Source organism: Balaenoptera physalus, assembly GCF_965194825.1.
Source record: "Balaenoptera physalus genome assembly, chromosome: X".
In the NCBI taxonomy this organism is placed as follows: Eukaryota; Metazoa; Chordata; class Mammalia; order Artiodactyla; family Balaenopteridae; genus Balaenoptera; species Balaenoptera physalus.
This window is the reverse complement of record NC_138903.1, coordinates 41,958,737-41,982,162: the sequence shown is the minus strand read 5'-3', so window position 1 is coordinate 41,982,162 and position 23,426 is coordinate 41,958,737. Positions and strand designations below refer to the sequence as shown.

The window sequence follows — 23,426 nt, the reverse complement described above, 5'->3', positions numbered from 1 at the left end:
CATAGATGCCACCTCTTAATGCGGGAGTGGCAAAGTTCTGGAAGAACATGTGGGATTGGAAACACGGTTTCTGGCGCCTTTGGAAAACACGATCTGCCATAAGTACTACGAAATCTGTACTTTTAAGGTAGCTCCTGAGTTGTCCTCAGTGTTACCTATAGAGAGAAGCTTTTCCCTTGACTTTTGGGAATCCAAGAGGCTGTGATATTAAATATTATGCTCAGTGAACATGGCTTTTAGTGACTCTCCAGAAATTAGATTTTCAGCAAACATGGCTTTTAGTGAGTCTCCAGAACTTAGATCAAGTTTTCCCATTGGTTAACTTTCTCTGTGACTATCCACATTTTTAGTGTTTGCAGTTTCATTGGGAACCTGCATGGAACTTCAAGGTATATGGATTTTGTAGGGGCTGTGTGACAGTCTGGAGGAACAGGGAGAGATGCTAGCTAAAATCTAGATGAAGAGATTCCCCTGCTGCAAAGAAGGTACTGGGCAGCCCTGGCAGCGTGCTCACCTAGAGGGGAACCAGGAAGTCTGCAGTGCTCCACATATCTTTCCTACCTAATACCATCTCTACCCTATTGCTACTCCTTTTAGTTAAGCATTGCTCTCTTCAATGAATCCTCTTAAAATTGCAGACTCCTCTGGGAGACAAAACTTGGACAGTTGGTACGGATTTCAGAGTGGTTCAATAAACGCTTATGAGCACAGTGCTAGGCGCTGGGAATTCAGTGATTAATTAACTCAATCTCTCTTTTCTTCCTTGACCAGAGGAACAAGGTAGATTGAAAATTCTTCTTCCTGAGGATTTGTTCCAAGAGGCTTTATCATTTAGAGTCCACTTTACGATTTTTTTTCCAGACCTGGGCCCAGTCTTAAGAATCATCCAAAACTCCCTGGGCTACCAGCAGGTCAACATAAAAGGGCCACTAGGGTAACTGCCCCTCCCCAACCACCTGCTGCTCATCTACCTGGAATGGCAAGTGCCCAGTTCCTTCTGGTTCAACCCGCTTCCCCCTGAGAGTTAGTTACACAGTCCAGAATAAGAAGTCAGTCTACTTGCCAAGTGGTAAAGGTGCTATTTTAACGCTCTTCCCTCATTTCAACCCCTTATCGTTCCTCACTTTGGGTCAGGCTAGAGCCGAGGTTTGAATGAAGCCTGGCGGATTCTGGGAAGCCCGGAATGCTGGAAGGCACTCTGAGAGACGTGGGAAGAGAGGTGTAGGGGGTAACGTGGCTTCGAGGCTCCTCGGCTCCTCCAGAGTCCCCACTTTACTGGGCCCAGGGCGGCTACACACTGGCCGGAGATCAAATACTTCGAGTGGTCCCAGACACAGGACTCGAGACCGCACATCCAAGAGGATGCTCCTGCCAGGCACGGGTGACCTCTGGCGTCCCGTTTACGAAGCGCGGCGGCGAGTGCCCAGGAAGTGGCCCCGCGAGTCCAGACGGCCTGGCCAGGTACGCCGGGACCGGGCGAGGAGCTCAGAAGGCGAGGGGCCAGCGGCCCCGCCCGCAGGCTGCAGGGCGACAGGCGACCCCGCTGGGGAGGCGGCGCGGCGGGCGCGCGGCACGGCCAGGGGCCGGACAGGTGCGCGGGCGGGGGGCGGTGCTTGGGGATCCTGCGCACTGCGCGCGCCCCTCCCCCAGCGCGGCTCCCCGGCCCCGGCGCGAGCGGGAGGAGGAGCTGCGGCTGCAGCGGCCACTCGGGCAGGTCGGGGGCGCCACGGGAAGCCGCCGACGGCGCGGGCTGCCGGTCCCAGCGCGCAGGAGGCGCGCGGGCGGCGCTGGGGCCATGGAGCCTGCTGACGCGGCACGCCTCGGCCCGGAGCGGGTGGTTCGGGCGCTGCCACCGCGGCTGCTGCTGCTGCCGCTGCTCCCGCTGCTGCTGGGTCGGGGGCTGCGCGCGGCGGCCTCGGCCTCCTCCTCTGGGGCGGCGGCCGAGGACAGCAGCGCCATGGAGGAGCTCGCCACGGAGAAGGAGGCGGAGGAGAGCCACCGGCAGGACAGCGTGAGCCTGCTCACCTTCATCCTGCTGCTCACGCTCACCATCCTCACCATCTGGCTCTTCAAGCACCGCCGGGTGCGCTTCCTGCACGAGACCGGGCTGGCCATGATCTACGGTGAGCACCTCGCACCCGCGCCCACCGTCCCCGACTCCCCTCGGCCGCCCGGGCTGCTGCGCTCCCCGCCGCCCCCCCCCCCGCCGCCTTGTGCTCCCCCTTCACTTGCCGACGTGTTTCGTTTCTTTTCCGTTTCCCGCTGCGACGGTCTTGGTTCCCAAGGTCAACTGTCTGCATTTTCGGGCTCCCTATTACCATGAAAAAGAATTCCACCCCATTTCGACGTTTCTTCAAGGGGAACCGGGAAAATGAAAGGCACCGGGGTGGCCTGGTTCCGTCCGGTCGGTTCTGTCTCAGCTTCGCCCCCTCTCGCGCCCCCGTCCCCCGCCCCAGTTCAGCTCCACAGGGTGTGTGCGGTGGCGGGAGGTGGGTGACCTCCCAGGGACCGCACCGCCCCAGGAAGCAGGCCACCGTGAGGGTGGGGCGAGGGCTGAGCGTTCCTCGGCTTGGGTAGCGGCTGATGGGGCTTGGTGGATGCCGCCGCGTCCATGGTCAACCTGGGTGGGCGCCCACTTCTGACATCTGTGTTCCCGGATCTCTTGTGAATAAAGTCGAAGCTTGAAGCACTGTGAAAGGTGAGCGTGGTCCAGGACTTAGAGTGGTGCACCGCCATGGCGGGCCTAGTCGGGGAGATGGGCACGCCTCCCACCCTTATGTCCAGGTGGGAAGTTACACCCGGTTACTTGCCTTCTCTAAGCTAAGAGGAGCTTTCCTAGTCCTCAGATTGTAAGAAGGACGCGACTTCGAAGGTACATTTAAGGGTGTATGAAGAGGAAAAGTAGTGGTTTTAATTCTGGAGTCAGCCTTCTTTTGTTGTGAAAGGTGGGCTAATGCCACCATCCTTTTCTGGATTTAATGGCACACGGTGTTTTACATGCACAGTGGTCAGCACAAATCTTACGTTACAACATGGATGTCAGCCACAATCTGAATCATCCCTCTTCCCCCGCCATGCCCCCCCCCCTTCCGCCCCCACCCCCGCCCACCATGACATGACTCCAAACTGGAACCAAGTATTCTCTTTTTGAATTTAATTCAGTGGAGTGAAGGCCCGCGTTGGCATCCTCATGTGAAACAGATGAACCCATTTCACGACTGTTCCCAGTAGGGAACATTTGACTTCATCACTTATACTGGAGGGATCTCTCCACTCAATTTCCATTCAGGGTTCCCTGATAGAGAATGGAAAGCAGACACCTTAATCTTTAATGTGACAATTACCCTTGGCCCTGGGCCTTGCTTCTCATGGTTCTTGATTGTTGACAGCCCAGGCTCATGGCCACCAAGGGTATGAAGAGCTGTCAGGGAGCCCTCTAGTTTTAAAGAGGGAGTGGCCTAAACAGGTCTTGAATTGAAACAGGACCAGATCTAAAACTGAGTTTGGTTATTGCAAATTATAGGTGTGAACACAAATCTGGCCATTCTTTAGCTTTGTGGTTTGTGTCAGTCAGTGACGACTGATGCCCAGGCTGCAGGTAAGCTCGAAGGTTTCCTGAGCAGGTAGCAGAGTGGGGAGTTGAAGCATGTTGTCATTTCAGGCGATTGACTCTGCCATAGCGCAAATGAACATTGCCTTTATATGTATATAGATAGCCATGAAAATATTTTTATTTTATAGCCCTTAGATCCAATTCATTAAAGTACAGTGTGAAATACTTTTAGAAGGTAGATTTGACAGGCTCATAAATACATGCTCAAGTGCATGGAAATGGGATTTAAAAATGGATTTTCTGAGGAGTACTCCATGTTCTTAGCAGCTCAGTCACCTTTATCTTAAGGCTTGAAAACAACAGTGGAATTTTCCTTTGTGGATATGTACTTTTTAAACTCATCTCAATCTTTTAGTCATTGGGATTGTGCTACCAGTGTACTGTTTCATTTTGTCTTGTGGAAATCTGGTTTAACTGATGGTGCTCAGAAAATGCCACATCCTCCCATAGCATTCTCTGTAATTTTGTTCTGTGTCTTTGGGTTTTTTAATCTTACTTTGAAATGCATTAAGAAATTTGTTTGTCAGAGTGAGATGTCCTAGGTTCTGCCAAATATTAATATTTTGATGTGGGTAGCCTATAATTGAGAGAAAATATTTCTCTTTTTCTCAGGGATATTTAGTCTTCTGTTTCAAGTGCCCCCCGCCCCCAAATCTGAATTCTAATGTCATTTGATAAGCTAACTAGCCAATATATACTTAGACTATTGGGATAGGGAATCTGATTAAAATTCGGTATGAAAATCTTCGAATACTTACGTGAATGCAGTACAGATTTCAGGAATTCTCTTTCTTAATAGTAAGAAATCAGATTTCATTTCTCGATATCAATAGAGGAAATGAGTAACTGTCCTGTTGCCTCTGAGTAATAAAGGACAAAAAGATCTAAGGAAACATTTGTTAAGTATCTGCTGTGTGCTGGGTGCCCAACTTAATTTCTGGAGGTAACCAATTTAACTTTTAAATGTTGGTAAGTTTTCATGAGTGAAAAGAGTTCAGCTGCGAATTTCAACTCCTTACTTTGGAATTAAAAAAAATCTAATTCCTGCCACTTTAAAAATATTTAAGTGGTATACTTTGAGAGGGAAGGCTTTGATATTTAAAATAAGTTGTGATATATACATATATATGACACAATGTGTTAATATATAGTAATATATTAAAATGTGATAATATATGTATTTGCTGGTGTAGTTGTAAAATATCTCTGGAAGGACATGCAATAGACTAGTACCATTGGTTTCCTTGTTGGGGAGGAACTAGGTGGGTGGGACGTAGGGGTGGGAGGGAGACATCACTTTAGACCCTTTTGTGCTTTCTTTTTAACCTTGGAAGTGGAATCACCTAATAGCATGTCCATGCCTCCATTCTGTGGCATTGTTCTGGCATTTTAAGATGCTCCTCAAATCATCCAGTTTGATGCCCGCTTCTCCCTATTCAAATCACATTGTTATCAATTTTCTGTGATCTTTCAATTGTTGACTGTACCCATGAAACTTTTGGAACCCTCTGTTTGGAAGGGAGACAAAACAGGGAAAGGGGAAGAGATTTTCCCTCCTCTTCCTCGCTCCTTTTATCCCACTATCCCCCCAAAAGAGTTGATGTGACTTTAGGAGCGGTGTGTACAGATAGATCCCAAAGGACCTAAGGACAATAAGAGACACGCTGTGAATGCTTAGCATTTAAATTGAAAGGAATTCCCCTACTCTCCAAGGGACAGTTAGAAGCACTCCTCCTCCGTGGCCACTGGTCCAGGCAGCTACAAGGGAAGGTGACCAAAGACTAGACTCTCCAGGGACGTTGAAGGCAGCCCCCCAGACCCTGCGATGGGAGCTGCAGGGCAGTGGGTAAGGTGCTTGCCTGGCACCAGTCTAACCTGTTTTGTCAGGGCAGGGAGCTCCCAGCTGTCTGGCTCAGTACGTGATTAAGTGCCATCCTGAAGTTACCGAGCCCCGCATGTCTGTGCAGCAGAAACAGCGAGTGTTTGAGGCAGGGAAAGGTGTCATAAACAGACTGTGTCAGTTAATTGTGGTTCTCTCTCATGTGTACAGTGGTTCCACTTCCCCCATAATGTTTTTGTGACAACTGATAAAAGGGGCCAGAATATCTAACTTTGCCATGCTAGCCCACCACCTGCTTCTGGCTTCCCCCTCCTCCACGCCTGCCAACGTTCCAAGTACGTGTCGGTCAGCCCCTTCAGGTTCTGTGGACCGTGGGCTCATTGTTGTTTTGTTGAAGCTGGATTCCTAAGCACAGGCTGAGGGTGGGTTCAAAGCCAAAATCTGAAAGAGGAAATATGGCTTTTTGCAGTAGCATGAAATTAACATTTGAGCCTGTGAGCAAACATTTCAGAACCACCCTCTTCCTGGTTAATCCGGAGCCCTTATTTATTTATTTATTTTTAAGAGCCCTTCACTTTGGCCTTAGTTGGGGGAAGCTCTGTATAGTCTCCGTTTGGTACCAGATCCCCTGGGTTCAAATGTTGGCCCTGTTACTTATAAAGCTGTGTAACATTGGGCAAGCTCTCTGAGCCTTAGATTCCTCTTTTCAAAAATGGAGACAGTGCCACTCACCTCACAGAATTTTTGTATTATTGTGATATTGTAAAGGTCAAGTGCAGTGTCTGGTACTTACTTGGTAAATATTAGTTCTCATTTTCAATTTAGATTTGTGATTCTTTGGCCAGCATTGCTACTTGAGCAGAGACCTGCTGTAATTTTAAAATGCATTAGGATACAGTTAGTGGGAGTGATGAGAATCGTAATTTTTGGTGGGCTATTTGTTAATACTTAGAAAAAAATTCACAGGGTAGCTATTCTACTCATTTGTCCAGCAGTCTCCATTCTTGGACTTTATTTTTCAGAAATACATGCACTAGTATGTTACGTTATATAGATGGCAATATTTGTTGCAGCAGAAACAAGTTGCAATACTCATTAAGAAGGAACTGGTTAAACTACAGCACATTCCCACTAAGGAATACTATGCAGCTGGGAAAAAGAGGTGTTTTGAGATGTCCTTTTAGGGCAGCTGCCCACACATAGTGTTGTGGGAAAAAACAAGGCACAGAGCAGTGTGTATAGTATCTCATTTATTTTTTTGAAAGTCATATGATGTATATACATAAACATGATGCATATACATTTATATATGATATGTGTGCTCGGGAAGGATGCACAAACTTAGCAGTGGTTATCCTTTGACAGTGGGACCTGTTGTTGAGAGGGAGAGAGGGGAGATGTTACTTTTGCTTTTGTACTCTTCTGAATGGCCTGAAATTTCTATAACACTGACACATTACTTTTGCAATTGAAACGTTTAAAAATAAAGCAAACAAAGAATAGATACATGTATATGTATAACTGAATCACTTTGCTGTACACCCGAAACTAACACAACATTGTTAATCAACTATACTCCAGTATAAAATAAAAATTAAAAAAATAAAGCAAACACCTTTTTTTGTAGCAAAAATGCATTAGAAATAGATTATAAGTTGTGTGGTTCGGTAACATTAGTTATTTAAAAGTTAGAAATGGAAGTAAAATGTGTCTTAAAATTAGAAAGATGACATTTCCTGAAAGCATTTCTTAGAACCTTTTTGGAATGATGTAATTAGAAATCACCATTTCACAGCCCCCAAGGACAGTTGATTTAGACAAGGATTTTCAGTGAATTCCAGAGCCATAGGTGAGGGGTTGTTGGGGAACATGGTACTTGCGTGGTGCTGAGTATCACCCCACAGATTACTTACCTATCACAAAGGAAAGAAGGTACCTTTACAGTGGAGAGGTCTGGCAGTCACCATCTTATACTCAAGTCATCAAATTTATCCTTGGTCCTTGTGGAACTATCTGGTATTATGTGCCTCCTGATGTGTTGCAAGAGGAAGCATACAGCTTTACCTATGTAGTATTCGTCCTCAAAATGTTTCATCTGAATCTAATCGAGGTTTAGGCACATATTCCAGTTTATAGAAAATATAGGGGATAGAGAAATAAGTTATAAAATACCATGTGAAAATGGGCATATCCAAAATATGGGACAGTCTACAAGACAGTTGGTCTTGGTTTCTCCAAAAAGTCTATGTCAAGGGAAACAGAAAGGCAAGATAAATGACTGAATTGTGTCCTCTCAAGATTCATATGTTGAAGTCCCAATCCCCAACGTGATGGTCTTTGAAAGTGGGGCCTTTGGGAGGAGATGAGGTTTAGATGGGGTCATGAGGGTGGAGTCTCCATGATGGAATCAGTGCCCTCTCTCTTCTACCATGTGAGGATACAGCAAGAAGGCAGCAACCTACAAGCCAGGAAGAGCATCCTAACCAGACACCGAATCTGCCAGCACCTTGATCTTGGACTTCCCAGTCTCCAGAACTGTGAGAAATAAATGCTGTTTAAACCACCCAGTCTATGGTATTTTGTTCTAGCAGCCTGAGCAGACTAAGACAGTGTTCTGAGTTAATGGAGACCAAAGAGACATAACCAAATGTAGCACAGGACAGTTGATTGGCTCCTGGTTTATGAAAATGAGCTATAAAAATGTGTTGGGGACAGTTGGGGATATTTGAATGTGGACTTGGTATTAGATGATATTAGGAAATTACTGTTATTTTCTTAGGTGTGATAATTGAGGTTATTTATATAGGAGAATGTACTTATTTGGAGATGTAGGCTGAAGTATTTAGGGGTGAAGTGTATGAGTCCTAATGTATGCAACTTTCAAAGAGTTCAGTCGAAAAAAATTCACCACATACATAGAGGAAAAAATATGGCAAAATACTAGCAATTGTTAAATCTAGGTGGCGGATGAAAAGGTGTGCTTTATATTCTTTCAACTTTTTTTATGTTTTGAAATTTTCATTACAATAGAAGATTGGGGGAGATGTTAACCTCCCTGTAACTTCTTAGCTGGTAACTTTGTTAACTGTCCTGTTTAAAATGTTGTACAGGTGAGGCTGTCTACAACCCATCTGTTACTCTCATTAAACTCTTTCTGACGTCGTGTAACACTGACTTTAGGTTGCATGAGATGATGTTAGGCTTACATGACTTAAGAATCAGTAACTTCTTTTTCATTTCAGTTTTTTGGTTTGATTTTTAGGTTCACTTGTCTTTTGAAAAACTGCCTCTGTTCCACTTAGAAGAGAGTATATGTTAGGAGACTTTTCTCTTTTGGTTAAATCATGCTCCCTCTCTTAATCATTGTGGATATTTGTATTAGGGTAATGCTAGCTGTTATAATAGACCAACCCCAAATTTCTGTGGCCTAACCAGAGAAGAGTTCATTTTTTACCTATGTAATGGGCCAGTGCAAGGGTCTGGCAGGTGGCTCTCCATGTGGTGATTCAGGGACCAGGAGTCTTCCATCTTGTGGCTTCCCCATCCCTTGGGGCTTTGGAATCCTCTCCCTCCAGCCAACGAATGAGGCAAGAAAAAGAAGATCATATGGGGAAGCCTTACACACTAAGCCTGGAAGTGTTGCACATTGCTTTGCTGCTTCTGTTGGACAGAATTTGGTCATGAGGCCACATCTAACTGGAAGGGAGGCAGGGAAATATCGTCTAATTGGAGTAAGAGGGACAGGTTTGGAAAGCAGCTAGCCAATCTCTGATGAAGTATTTGATGAGTACTTTGTAATACATAATCCAGAAAAGAGAAGTAGTAGGATTTGCATGCATATTTCTTGTTGTTGTCAGCTGTTGATAAACTAAATTTTGTATTTTAAGTGATCCAGTTTGAAGAGGGCATTCATCGTGAGTTTATGAAGTTGTTTCAATAGACCTATCAGCATTACCTGGGAGCTTGTTAAAAATAGCATGTCTGGCCCCAGACTGACTGAGAATGTCTCAGTGGGGCCCAGAAATCTGTGATTCAATACACTACCAAGGTTTTTTTTTAAATACTGAAGTTTGAAACTCACTGCTATAGAATATTTAAATTTTCACCCTTTAAATACATTCACGATGTTGCTTATAATTAAATAAATGCAGGAAAGAAATAGCAACTGTTTATTGAGCACCTGCTATAATAGTCAAGCACTATATTAAGTATTTTGCATACTTTAAGCCATTTAACCTTCACATCAAATGTATGAAGACTGTATTATTGGCCCCATTCTGCGAGATGAAGAAATTGAAAGTTAGGCTTAGTACCTCATTTGTTTAGAGTCACATGTTTGAGATTGGTAAATGGGGATCTATTAAAGGATGAGATCAATAGGTTAAGGATGTGTTTAGTCAGGATAGAGCAGAACCTGAATCGTGCCCTGATTACCTGGTTCCAGGAGGTCTTTGAGGGAAATCCATGCCCAGAGTATAAAACAAAGCAAAGTGACCCTTTATTATTAGCTGGGGCTTTGTCTCCAAACTCCAGTGTACAGCTGCAAGGGGTGAGGCTGGCCAGTTTGGAAGAATCAATTTTCCTATGCTAGATCTCTCTGGGGCCCTTGAATCCAAGTAAAGCCAAGATACCTGCTCATTTGTACCCCAAAGGCCACATTCCAGGTGTTACTCCATTGATATGTGTTATGGACTGAACATTTGTGGCCTCTCAAAAATCATATGTTGAAGTCCTAACTCCCGGGGTGATGATGGTATTGGGACATTTGGCCTTTGGGAAATAATTAGGTCATGAAAGTGGAGCCCTCATGAATGGGATTAGTGCCCTTAAAAAGAGGCCCCAGAGAACTCTCCACCATGTGAGGATACAACAGGAAGTCGTCAGTGTACAACCCAGAAGAGGACTCTCACCAGAACCCGAACATACTGGTACCCTGATCTTGGACTTCAGCCTCCAGAACTGGGAGAAATAAATTTCTCTGGTTTATAGGCTGCACAGTCTATGGTACCTTGTTATAGCAGCCCGAACTAAGACAGTATGACAGAAGGCTCCCAGTGTTATGGAGGAATGTAGTCAAGTGATGATCAGAGTGGCTGCACTAGCCCTTCTCAGGTGGGAGCAGTTGCTTAAAACTTTTCTCATCTCTAGACATCGCTATCACAGAGGTGGGGAAGCGGGTAGAACTGGGTCTGTCAAGCGCTCGGGTCTCTCTGCTCTTACTGTGCTAGTTGTCACAGGCATATCATAGTCTACTGGAGAGATTTTCCAAAACACAACACATGAGAAAGAAGCCTGGTGCAGGCAGGAATGTCTCTTTTGTTTGCTCTGTCTCTGCCCCTAGAACAGTGCCTAACCCATAGTAGGTGCTATGGGAATATTTGTTTAATGGATTCTACTTTGTCTAACAAAAAATGAGATGCTGTAATACTGCTTAGCATTAAAGGTCCTTCCTTCAAGTTGTTGTGTCCCGGATTCACACTGAGAGTGAAGTTTCTGAGAAGGAAACCTTTGTTTGTGAAAACATCTGCTTGAATCACAGCGAACTGTTTAAGAAAGGAGAATGAAGGGATAGGTGAGTATGTGTTTGCAGAAAATTGTATATTTAGCTAATAAGCCACATGGTGGGTTTTTCTTTCTTTTTTTATTGTGGTGAAATATATATAACATAAAATGTCATTTAAATTATTTTAACTGTATAATTCACTAGCATTAATAACATTCATAAAATTGTGTGACCATCACCACTATTTCCAAAATTTTTTCATCACACCAAATAGAAACCTTGTACTCATTAAGTAATAATGCCCCATTCCTCCCTCACCCTAGCCCCTGATAACCTTTAATCTACTTTCTGTCTCTATGAATTTGCCTGTTCTAGAGATTTCATATAAGTGTATTCATACAATATTTGATCTGTTTCACTTAAAATAATATTTTCAAGGTTCATCCATGTTGTAGCAGGTACATGAACTTCATTCCTTTCTGTGGCTGAATAGTATCCCATTGTATATATATGCTACATTTTGTGTATCCATCCATCAGTTCAGGGACACTTGGGTTGTTTCCACCTTTTAGCTATTGGTGGTATAATACTGCTATGAACATTTGCATACAAGTGTCTGTTTGAGTTTCTATTTTCAATTCTTTTGAGTATATACCTAGAAGTGGAATTCCTGGGTCGTAGGGTAAGTCTGTGTTTAAATTTTTGAGGAACCACTGAACTGTTTTCCAAAGTGGCTGCAGTATTTTACATTCCCACCACAATGCACAAGGGTTCCAATATCGCCACATCCTTTCCTACTTATTTTCTGTTTTTTTTAAATAGTCACCCTAGTAGTTGTGAAGTGGTAGTTTATTATGGGTTTGATTGATGCTTCCCTAAGGACTAATGATGTTGACCATCTTTTCATGTGCTCGTTGGCCATTTGTATATCTTCTTTGGAGAAATGTTCATTCAAGCCTCTGTCTATTTTAAAAATTTGGTTATTTTTTGTTGTTGAGTTGTAGTTCTCTACATATTCTGGATATTATTCTCTTATCAGATATATGATTTGCAAATATTTTCTCCTATTCATTGGGTTGCCTTTTCACTCTATGATAGTGTCCTTTGATGTGCAAAAGTTTTAATTTTGATGAAGTTCAGTTTATCTATTTTTTCTTTTGTTCCTTGTGCTTTTGGTATCGTATTCATTGTAAAATCCAATGCCATGAAGCTTTCCTCCTATATTTTCTTCCAAGAGTTTTATAGTTTTAGCTTTTATTTATTTATTTATCTATTTGGCCACACCACGCGGCTTACAAGATCTTAGTTCACCGACCAGGGATCAAACCCGGCCCTGGCAGTGAAAGCGCCGAGCCCTAACCACTGGACCGCCAGGGGATTCCCTGTTTTAGCTTTTAAATTTAGGTCTTTGATCTGTTTTTAGTTAATTTTTGTATATGGTGCTGTTTTCTTAATTTCCTTTTTGGATTGTTCATTACTAATATATAGAAGTATGACTGATTTTTTTTTTGGTATTGATTTTATATCCTGCAGCTTTGTTGAATTTGTTTATTATCTCTAACAGCGTGTGTATGTGTGTGTGTGTGTGTGTGTGTGTATTCTTTAGGGTTTTATGTGTGTAAGATCATGTCATCTGCCAGTGGAGATAGTTTTACTTCTTCCTTTCCAGTTTGGATGCCTTTTATTTCCCTTTCTCGCCTAATTGCTCTGGTCAGAACATCCAGTACTACGTTGAATAGAAGTGGTGAAAGCAGGCATCTTTGTCTTGTTCTTGATTTTAGGGGAAAAGGTTTCAGTCTTTCATCATTGAGTATGATGTTAGATGTGTTGTTTTTCACATATGACCTTTATCATATTGAAAATTCCTTTTTATTTCTAGTTTATTGGGTGTTTTATAATGAAAAGGTGTTAGATTTGCAAATGCTTTTTCTGCATGAATTGAGGTGATGATGTGGGTTTTTCTCTTCATTCTATTAATGTGGTATATTACATTGATTGACTTTTCATATATTGAGCCACCTTTGCATTCCTGGGATAAATTACATTGGGTCATGGTGTATAATTCTTTTAATATGCTGCTGAATTCTGTTTGCTAGTATTTTGTTGAGGATTTTTGCATCTATGTCTGTAGTTTTCTGTTCTTGTCACGTGTTTGTCTGGCTTTGGTATCAGGGTAATGCTGGCCTCCTAGAGTCAGGAAATGTTCACTCTTTTTCAACTTTTGGGAAGTTTGAGAAGGATTAGTGTTAGTTTTTCTTTAAATGTTTGGTAGAATTCAACAGTGAAGCCATGTGGTTCTGAGCTTTTCTTTTTTGGGAGGTTTTTGATTATTGATTCAATCTCCTTGTTATAGATCTATTCAGATTTTCTATTTCTTTTTGAGTCAGTTTTGATAGTTTGTGTCTTTCTAGGAATGTGTTCATTTCCTCCTGAGGGGCTCAACAGTATATTTGAGCAGGCAGAAGAAAGAAGTAGCAGTTTAGGTTTATACTCAACAAATCTTTTCTTATCACTCTTCTCCATATCTACCTCTGTAACACATTTTAGGTAAAGACACACTGACCTCAGATTATTTTAGGGTATTAAAACAGTTGATTCACAGATTACTTTGTGTTGAGTGTAGAACTAACTAGGTGTAGCAGAGACTCCAGTTACCTCCCAATATCCATTCTCCCTTTCATCTTTCTAATGGAACCCTGATTTTTAGCTCAGCATATTTCTGTGCAATGAAAGCACTGCATTTCCTTACCTCTCATGCAGTTAGGTATGATCATATGACCAAGTTCTGGCTTAAAGACTAGAAGAAGTGTTGTGTGGGATTAGTGCAAAGTATCCTTAAAAGGAAGGGAGCATGCCCTTCTTCTGCCATGCCTTCTGTCATCTTGAATGTGGATGTTATGGCTAGATCTCCAGCAGCCATGTTGGATCAAGAGGTAACCTTGGGAATGGAAGGCATTTCTGGCAATACAGTTAGATGGAGCTGAGGTCTCTGATAGCATAGAGCTGCCATGCCAGGCTTAGACTACATACTTTTGGACTCCTTGTAAGTGAGAGAGAAATGGGTCTTTGTTGTTTGCTGCTGAACCTAATTGTAACATTTACACCAGGCTCTGAGTTCCACTTGGAACTCGGGAGTCACATATGAGGCTCTTTCAAGGGCCTAATGCAGATGTTCAAGACTACAATGGATATGGCACTGCTTGGGATTCTAGGAGAGGCTAAAGAGTAGGCAGTACAGATCCAAAAAAAGGGTTTGAGGAAAGGGTTAAGATTTAAAGTACTACTTATATTTTGAACTGTTTTGGGCATTTGACGATCACCCACACATCTGGTGATTTGCTAGAAAGACTCATGGGATTTAGGGACATTTGTAGTCACAGCTATGGTTTGTTACAGTGAAAGGATACACAGCAGGATCAGCAAGGGAAAAAGACATAATGGGTGGAGTCTGGAAGAGTCTAGATGTGGGCTTCCAAAGGGGTGGGGTTTCACAGAACAAGCTGCTTCCTCCAGCAATTAAATACAGCAGGGCCTGCACAGTGTTTCTGCCTAGGGAAGCTTGCTCAAGACTCGGAGTTTTTTTTCTTTTAATTGGGGACTGAGTAGGTACTGTTACTGAAATTTCCGATTCCCAGAAGAAAGCAGGTGTTCTCTATGAATTACATTTGCAGAAACTATGTAGCAAGACTGGTATGGCCATATTCAGCATTCCAGGCATATAAAACAACCTTATCAATTAGTAACATAGGGGATATTTTATCCTGGCCAAGTTCCCAGGAGCTATTGCACAGATCAATCATACAAGCAGGGCCTCCTAGAAATAGCAACATCAGGCCTATTATGTTAACCTTTCCCTGTGTTATCAATTGACTGTTAGCTTTTTGTGTTCCTGAGGGTTCTTTGGTTTCAAGACACTTTTTTTTTTTTTTTTGGCCGCGCCTTGTGGCATGCAGGATCTTAGTTTCCCAACCAGGAATCAAACCCGTGCCCCTTGCACTGGAAGCGCGGAGTGTTAATCACTGGACCGCCAGGGAAGTCCCACTTTTATTTTTAAAATCATTACTTTTTTAGATTTATTAATTTTATTTTAAAAATTATCATAAGTAATATTGACTTTTGGCATACAGTTTTATGAATTTTATAATATATATAGATGTGTAACCATCACCACAATTGAGGTGAATATTAGTTCCTTCACCCTAAAAAACCCATGTTACCACCCTACTCTGACAACCACTGATCTGTTCTCCATCACTGTTGTTTTGTCTTTTCAAATGTCAACATAAATGGAATCTTTCAGTATGTAACCTTTTGGGATTAGCTTTTTTACTCAGCATAAGACCTTTGAGATTTATCCATGTTGTTGCATGTGTCTATAATTAGTTCATTTTTATTGCTTCCATTTTATGGATATACCATAGTTTATTTGTTTGCAAGTTGAGGGACATTTAGGTTGTTTACAGTTTTTTTGTGAGTATGAATAGAGCTACTGTAAATATTAGCATACAGGTTTTTGTGTGAATGTAAGTTTCCATTTTTCTATGGTAAATACCCAGGAGTGGGATTGATGGGTCATAGGGTAAGCATATGTTTAACTTTATAAGGAAACTGCCAAACTGTTTTCTAGAGTAGCTGTACATTCCAACTAGCAATGTGTAAGCGTTCCAGTTGCTCCACATTCTCTTCAGCACTTAGTATTGTTAGTATTTTTAATTTTAGCCATTCTAATAAATGTGTAGTGGTATCTCATCGTGGTTTTAATTTGCGTTTCCCTGATGCTGAACATCTTTTCATCTGCTTATTTGCCATTCACGTATTCTTTTTGGTCCAGTGACTTTTCAAGTCTTTTGCCCATTTTCTAATTGTATTGTTTTCTTTGAATTTTGAGAGTTTTTTATATATTCTGGAATCAAGTTTTTTGTTGGATATGTAATATGAAATACATATATACACACACACACACACACACACACACATATATATATATATATATATTTTTTTTTTTTTTTGGCCACGCCACGCAGCTTGCAAGATCTTAGTTCCCCGACCAGGGATTGAACCCGGGCCCTTGGTAGTGAAAGTGCAGAGTTCTAACCACTGGACTGCCAGGGAATTCCCTCAATTGCCCATATCTGTATGGATGTTTTCCTGGACTTTCTCCTGTGTTCCACTGATATCTGTGTCTAGCTTTGTGCCAGTTCCATACTGTCTTGCTTGCTGCAGCTTTGTAGTGCATCTTAAAATTGGGTAGTGTGAGTCCTCCAATTTTATTCTTTTACAAAATTGTTTTAGTTCAAATCTTCTATATTCTTAATGATTTCCTATGTAGATCTATCAATTATTCACCACAATTTTAGGGCATTTTTATCACTCCCCCCCCAAAGAAACCCTGTATCCATAATCCTTTCAGGTTATTCTTTCCCCTCATATGCATATGTTGATCTCTTCTGAATACCTGAGGTAGAGACCCCTTGTGGATCTCCAGGATTCTTTCTCTGTTTAGGTCTCCTTTCTGGTGCTCAGTCCTAGGAACTTTAGCTGCTTTTGTATCCAGAATCCCAGCTTTGTCAGTTTCAGGAGTTGGCTAGACTTTGTCTCTGTTTCCTGTCCCTATTTTGTGGCTTGGAAATGCTCTTAAGGCAGTAAGCTGGAGCAATCAAGGGCTTACCTCATTTCCCCCCATCTCTCAGGGTTCACTCTTCTTCATTGCCTGATGTCCAGTGTCTTGAAAACCATTATTTCATGTATTTATGTTTGTTTTTGTTTCAGGCATGAAGATAATTCCAGTCCCTCTTTCTCTTTCTTGTCTGGAAGTGGAAGCCTTAATTCCATGAAGGAGTTTTGGTCTTTTTTTTTTTGTCATTGTAACCCCCATACAGACTCTTTTTGTTTTATTTTTCTTGAACTGTGGACTTCATGTGTGTGTCTGTGTTTTTATGCAGTTATGCATTTTTATATACACATGGACACACATTTAAAACAAGCCTACCGTGGATGGTCTTATTCTAGTCTAGGAATCTGTTGGCTACTGTACATTTTTGCTGTTGAGAGAACTGGGGAAGGAAACAATTGCATTCATTAACAGAGTAGGCTATGAATGGGCCAGAGTGATTCTCTTCAGTGACATGAATGAGAGAATTGTCTCTTTTCAATGGCGGTGTTGTGCAGTGTTTATGATGGCACTGGAGAGAGACACAGACAAGATGGTGATACCGTAGTGTCGCCTGAAAGAAAAATGCACGACGTGAAAGTTATGAGTTAAGTTTTATTCGGGGACCTTAGCCTGAGAGACAGCCTCTCAGATAGCTCTGAGGAACTGCTCCTAAGAGGTAATGGAGGAGCTAGAATATGTATGAACTGCTGGGTGACTGCAGTGGCTAATGGCTTGATCCTTGCAGAACTGGAATGGCAGGCAACATATTTTTTTTCTTTACAGTAGTGATTTTTATTCATTGTGGGGAAATCTGGTAAAGAGTGAAGCTCTGATGTGGCAGATGAAGTCCCAATCCCAGTCCACTCAGGAAAAAAGAGGCAAGTAGTGCAGTAGGAGACAACTGTGAACCAAGGCATTGGAAGAGCTGAGAAGCCAACCAGCGTGCATTGAAGTGACCTAGAGATAAGGAACAGCAGGAAGCCACTGTCACCCCTGGGGCGGGCATAGGGAGAAGGTGGTGTTACCAGAGCCCGGGAGTGAGGTCGCCTGAGATACCCTGACTTCTTTCCTCTCACCCTCTAGTCTCTTATCAGTGCCACCCATTGGATTCATTTAACTGGAAGCCACTTGCAAGGGGGCCTGGAAAAGTAGTTTACAGGAGTCCCCCCTCTTTTCCCGTCCCCTGCAACACATAGCAGAGCAGCAAAGGGCAGAAAGTGGATCTGAGGGCACATCAGCCCAGGACTGGTGTGAAGGTCCTTCCTCAAATCGAATGCCCATTCTGATATGCAGTATGTCCAATACCTAGATATGTTCCAGAAGGGAGGAGGAAAGCTGCATGGTCAGGGTCAAAAGAGCCAGTATTCCTATCAGCAGTCTGGCGGAAAGGAAGCTAGGTGTTGAGGCACAAGCTACATTTGCTATGATAATATCTGCTTAAAGGATGAGATGAGGTAATTATGATGAACAGTTGTTCACGTTCGAAATGTCAAGTTTATGCATTAACAAACCCCACATCAGCTATTTTTTAAGCTTATCTACTGATGCTGTTTGATTGAGTTATTATATATTATTTAGGGAGAGGAAGTGGTGGTAGATATGAGGAGAGACGGGAGGACCCTTTTTATTTTTATTTTATTTTTATTTTTTATTTGGCCATGCCACGCGGCTTGCAGGATCTTAGTTCCCTGACCAGGGATTGAACCTGAGCCACGGCAGTGAAAGTGCCAAGTCCTAACCACTGAACTACCAGGGAATTCCCAATAAGTTCTTTTTTTAATGGAAATTATTGCAACCCAGGCAAGAATATCAGTTATTTCAAACTGATCAGAATCCTTGATTAGATATTAACACTGTAAGAATATCCAGTCTGTTTGCTGGATTAACAAAATGTTCAGCAAATTGTTAGTACATTATACTTTGCTTGACACAGTCTTTTAATATTTTAAATATCTAGACTTTGTGGGAAAAGGCTGCATATAAGATATAACTACACTTGAAAAACTAATCAACAGCCTTCTGGTTTCAGCTCAGAGATGTGGACTGTAGAGTTCCCATCCTTACAACAAGAAAAAAGAGGGACAAATTGCAAATTAATGACTTTTCTTGAACCCAATGGAAAACTAAGGTTTCCGGGCTTACACCTAACCCCAAATCAGGAGAGATGCAGGTGCCACTGCAGGAAGAAATAACACATGAGCATTTGCTTACCTGGGATAGACACTGCCAATGTCATATAAGCCAATAAGATTAAATTGTTAAGGAATTACTAAAGGTTGGGGGCCATAGGTATAGAAGGTTCTGTCTTGTAGACTTTTCCTTCAGGATCCCCACCAGGTGCTCACAGGGAAGATCAGGGAGACTCCTGAGAAAGTGTCTCCCATGTGCTGGCTAGGATAGCAGAACAACAGCCACTGCCAAAATCTGCCCAGACATGTCTCCTCATCTCCCAAAGGAACAAAAGTCTTAATCTGCAGGAAGAAGGGGAGCAAAAACTGGTGGAAACCCACTGCAGCTGGGAAAGGAGAACAGGAAAAACAAAGAAGCTCTACTCTTAGGGAAGGAAAGGAATACCATAATTCTGGGCACAGAATTTTGCTTGGAAGAGGATCACATGCTTATGGAGGCCACAACCCCAAGACCTGGGGCCACAGTACCTATCTAATATTGATGATTGACCGGAACAGAAGAGACTGCCCCCATCTCCCACCTCCCCACTACCAAGCTAACAAGCATTAAGTAAACGTAGCAATAGAACTGATAAAATGGAATCATAAAAAAATACTAAATAAGACCTAGAGAAAGCAGAAAGACAGGGAAGAAAAAATGAAGAACAAACGGAACAAATAAAAAACAACTAACAAGATAGATTTTAACCCCACCATATCAGTAATCACTTTAAATGTGAAAATGTGAAGGGTCTAAAAGAGATTGTCAGATTGGATTAAAAAAAAAAAGACATAACATGTATGCATGTTACAAGAAACCCACTTTAATTAATTAATTAATTAATTAATTTTGGCTGCACAGGGTCTTAGTTGCGGCACTCAGGATCTTTGTTGTGGCATGCGGGATCTTTTTTTAGTTGCAGCATGCGGACTCCTTAGTTGCTGCATACATGCAGGATCTAGTTCCCCGACTAGGGATCAAACCCAGGCTCCCCCTGCATTGGGAGCTTGGAGTCTTACCCACTGGACCACTAGGGAAGTCATGAAACCCACTTTAAATATAAAGACATAGATTCAAAGTAAAAGGAAGGATAAAGATACACCATGCAAATGCTAAACAAAAGAAAGCTGAAGTAGCTATGTTAATTTCAAATAAAGTAGACTTCGTAACAAGGAAGATTAAGGACTTGAATTTTATCTGAAAAATCATTTCACCTTTTTCATATAATGTAACGTAATTGCAGGAATGATATCCCATCACCTTTGCCATATTCTTTTGGTTAGAAGCAAGGTAGAAGTCCTGCCCACCCAAAACATAGGTAGTCCTCACTTTGCATCAGTCTGATATGTATGAATTTCAGTTACCATGGTTTAGTTAAATAACATCAGTCCCCTAACAACACAGTTCAAATTTCTGGTACCATGGTATATTAACTGTGAGTAACTGCACAAAGTTCAGACTTTCCTGCTAGCTCTTTGTATTACATAAATAACAAATGGACATCAAGATGAGTGACCAGTCTTTCAAAGTCTGTCCATGCTCACTGCCCACCTGTTCTTCAGTTTCACACACAGACAGCAAAGCATGCAGTTGGGTTGCCTCCTTGTCTCCCAGTGATAAATCCATGTGACATTTTACAAAAATGGGTAGCTGAAAGAGGGAATTGGCCAACAAAGATGAAAGTGCAGCAGAGAAATGAAAAGTGACGACACTGGAAGAGACATTTGTATCAAACATAAATGGAATGATAGAAGAACGGGCTGATAGCAGAAATGTCGACACTGCCACCATTTGAGAAACTCTAAATATACAGCCAGATGAACTTAGTGAAGAACTTACTGATGTAAATGAGCAAAGTGGTTGTGATGAAAAGGATGATGATCCAGAAGAAGTGATGCCAGCAAAAAAACTTCATATTGAAGGGGCTGTTGGAGATTTCAAGACATGGAGAGTGCTAAGGTTATAATGTGAAAGCTGATCCTGACCTAGAAAGGAGTGTGACAGTTCACCAAGGCATAGAGAAGACGCTTGCTCTGTATCCCTCTGTGTTGTACAATAAGTTATACAGTGAGAGAAAGCAAGCAAGCACTGTTCAAACTACTTTTGATAAGTTTTCTACAAAGAAATAACCCCTTTTAAAAAATATTTATTTATATATTTTGGCTACACCAGGTCTTAGTTGCGGCATGCGGACCCTTAGTTGCGGCATGCGGACTCTTAGTTGCGACATGCATGTGGGATCTAGTTTCCCGACCAGGGATCGAACCCAGGCCCCCTGCATTGGGAGCGTGGAGTCTTACCCACTGGACCACCAGGGAAGTCCCAAGAAAAAACCCTTTAATTCTTAATATTTTTGGCGTTTTAAATTACAGGGTACTAAATAAATACAAGTTTTACTATCTTTTCATTTCTCTTTACATTTATAGCCAAGAGTAAGAGTCTTTAATGTTTTGATGACATTTTTTAAAGATCATTGAACAATTATATTTTCCCCATTGATTATTAAGATTGCTTTTCTTGCTTTCAGCTTGCATAGTCATTTTTGCAGTTCCCACTACCATGCAGGACTGTTTATACTATTTAGAGATTAAAAAGAATGAAGTTGTGATTCATGCTAAAACATGAATGAACCTCAACATTATGCTAAATGGAAGAAGTCATGCACAAAGGTTGCCTACTGTGTGATTCCATTTACATGAAATGTTTAGAAAAGGCAAATGTATAGAAACAGAAAATACTGGGCTGGCCAAAAAGTTCCTTCGGTTTTTAAGTAAAAATAAAAGACATTTTTCATTTTCACCAAGAACTTTATTGAACAGTGTATTCACCATTTTGTTCCACTACCTTCTGCCGTTTTTCAGGCAACTTCATAATTCCATCTTCCTAAAACTTTTTATCTTTTTGAGCAAAGAACTGTTCCAGGTGCCTTTTACAGTCTTCCAGGGAAATGAAATTTTTCCCATTAAGAGAATTTTGTAAAGACTGAAATAAATGGAAATCTGAAGGTACAATATCTGGTGAATATGGCAGATGAATCAGGACTTCCCAGCTAAGCTGTAACAGTTTTTGCCTGGTCATCAAAGAAACATGCGGTCTTGCGTTATCCTGATGGAAGATTATACGTTTTCTTTTGACTAATTCCGGATGCTTTTTGTCAAGTGCTGCTTTCAGTTAGTCTAAATGGGAGCAGTACTTGTAGAATTAATCATCTGGTTTTCCGGAAGGAACTCATAATAGAGGACTCCCTTCCAATCCCACCATATACACCTTACCTTCTTTGGATGAAGACCGGCGTTTGGTGTGGTTGGTGGTGGTTCATTTCATTTGCCACATGATCTCTTCTGTTCCACATTATCGTACAGTATCTACTTTTCATTGCCCATCACAATTTGTTTTAAAAATGGAATGTTTTCATTACGTTTCCGTAGAGAATCACATGGAAATGGAGCTACAATCAAAGTTTCAATATTTTACTGGAATTAAATTAGCATCACACTGAAGTAGATTGCGATCAAGATGACTATTGTAATCCCTGGAACATCCACTATGGAAATAAAAAATAATTCAAAAATATAGTAAAAAAAAGGAATTGAAATTCCACATACGCACAAATTATATATATAGAGAGAGAGAGACAGACAGAGAAAGCATGCGCATGCACACAAGAAAGCAGTGAGAAAGTAAGAAAGAACCAAAATGGCATGAAACATAGAAAATAAATAGCAAATGTGGCAGTCATAAGTCCAACTATTAAATGTGACTAGACTACACACTGCAATCAAAAGGCAGACATTGTCACACTAGGAAAAAAAACTGAGATTCAACTCTATGCTGTCTAAAAGACATACTTTAGATGAGGTTTATCAGCCTTGTACCACTGAAGTTTTGGACTGGATAATTCTTGGTTATGGGGGCTATCCTGTGCATTGTAGGGTATTTAGTAGCATCCCTGGTCTTTATTCATTACATGTCAGTAGTAGCCATGCAGTTGTGATAAACATAAATTTCTCCAGCTCTTGCCAGATGTCACTTGGGGGACAAAATTGCTCCCTGCTGAGAGCTATGCTTTAGATTCACACACACACGCACATGCACGCAGAGGTTGAAAGTAAAAGGATGGAAAAATACATGCCAGTTAACGCTAATCATAAAAGCACTGGAGTAGCTATGTTATCAGACAAGATAGACTTTAAGGTAAGAAATATTATTGTAGATAAAGAGGGACACTTCATAATGCCATCAGGAAGATATAAAAATTATGAATGTGTACACACCTAAAAACAGCTCCAAAACACATGAAGCAAAAATTGACAGACTTGAAAAGAGAGATGCAATTCAACAATAATGGGTAGGGACTTCTATACCTATCTCTCAATAATTGAAAGAGCACCTGCATAAAAAGTTAGCAAGGTTACAGAAGGTTTAAACAACACCATCAACCTACTTGACCTAACTGGCATTTATAGAACAGTCTACCCAGCAACAGTAAAAATACACATCCTTTTTAAGAAGACATGGAACGTTCTACAGAATAGATCATATGCTTGGCCATAAAACAAGTCTTATTAAATTTTAAAAGATTGAAATCATAAAGAATGTTCTCTGACCAAAAAGTAATTGAAGTTGGACTCAACAACAACAAAAGAAA

The 23,426-nt window shown here is 41.7% G+C and overlaps 1 protein-coding gene across 4 annotated transcripts in view; it reads left to right on the top strand.

Annotated features, from left to right (window-relative positions):
* Nucleotides 1-1,433: 1,433 nt before the first annotated feature.
* Nucleotides 1,434-23,426, top strand: part of SLC9A7 (solute carrier family 9 member A7) — a 149,471-nt gene continuing 127,478 nt past the window's right edge. For 2 of the 4 annotated variants that reach the window (XM_082446470.1, XM_082446468.1), the window contains exon 1: nt 1,434-2,123. In XM_082446470.1, coding sequence (XP_082302596.1) covers nt 1,796-2,123 — 328 coding nt within the window. In that variant the 5' untranslated portion in view covers nt 1,434-1,795. The remainder of the gene's footprint in view (nt 2,124-23,426) is intronic. The other 2 variants (XM_082446467.1, XM_082446469.1) reach the window with 1 other exon arrangement.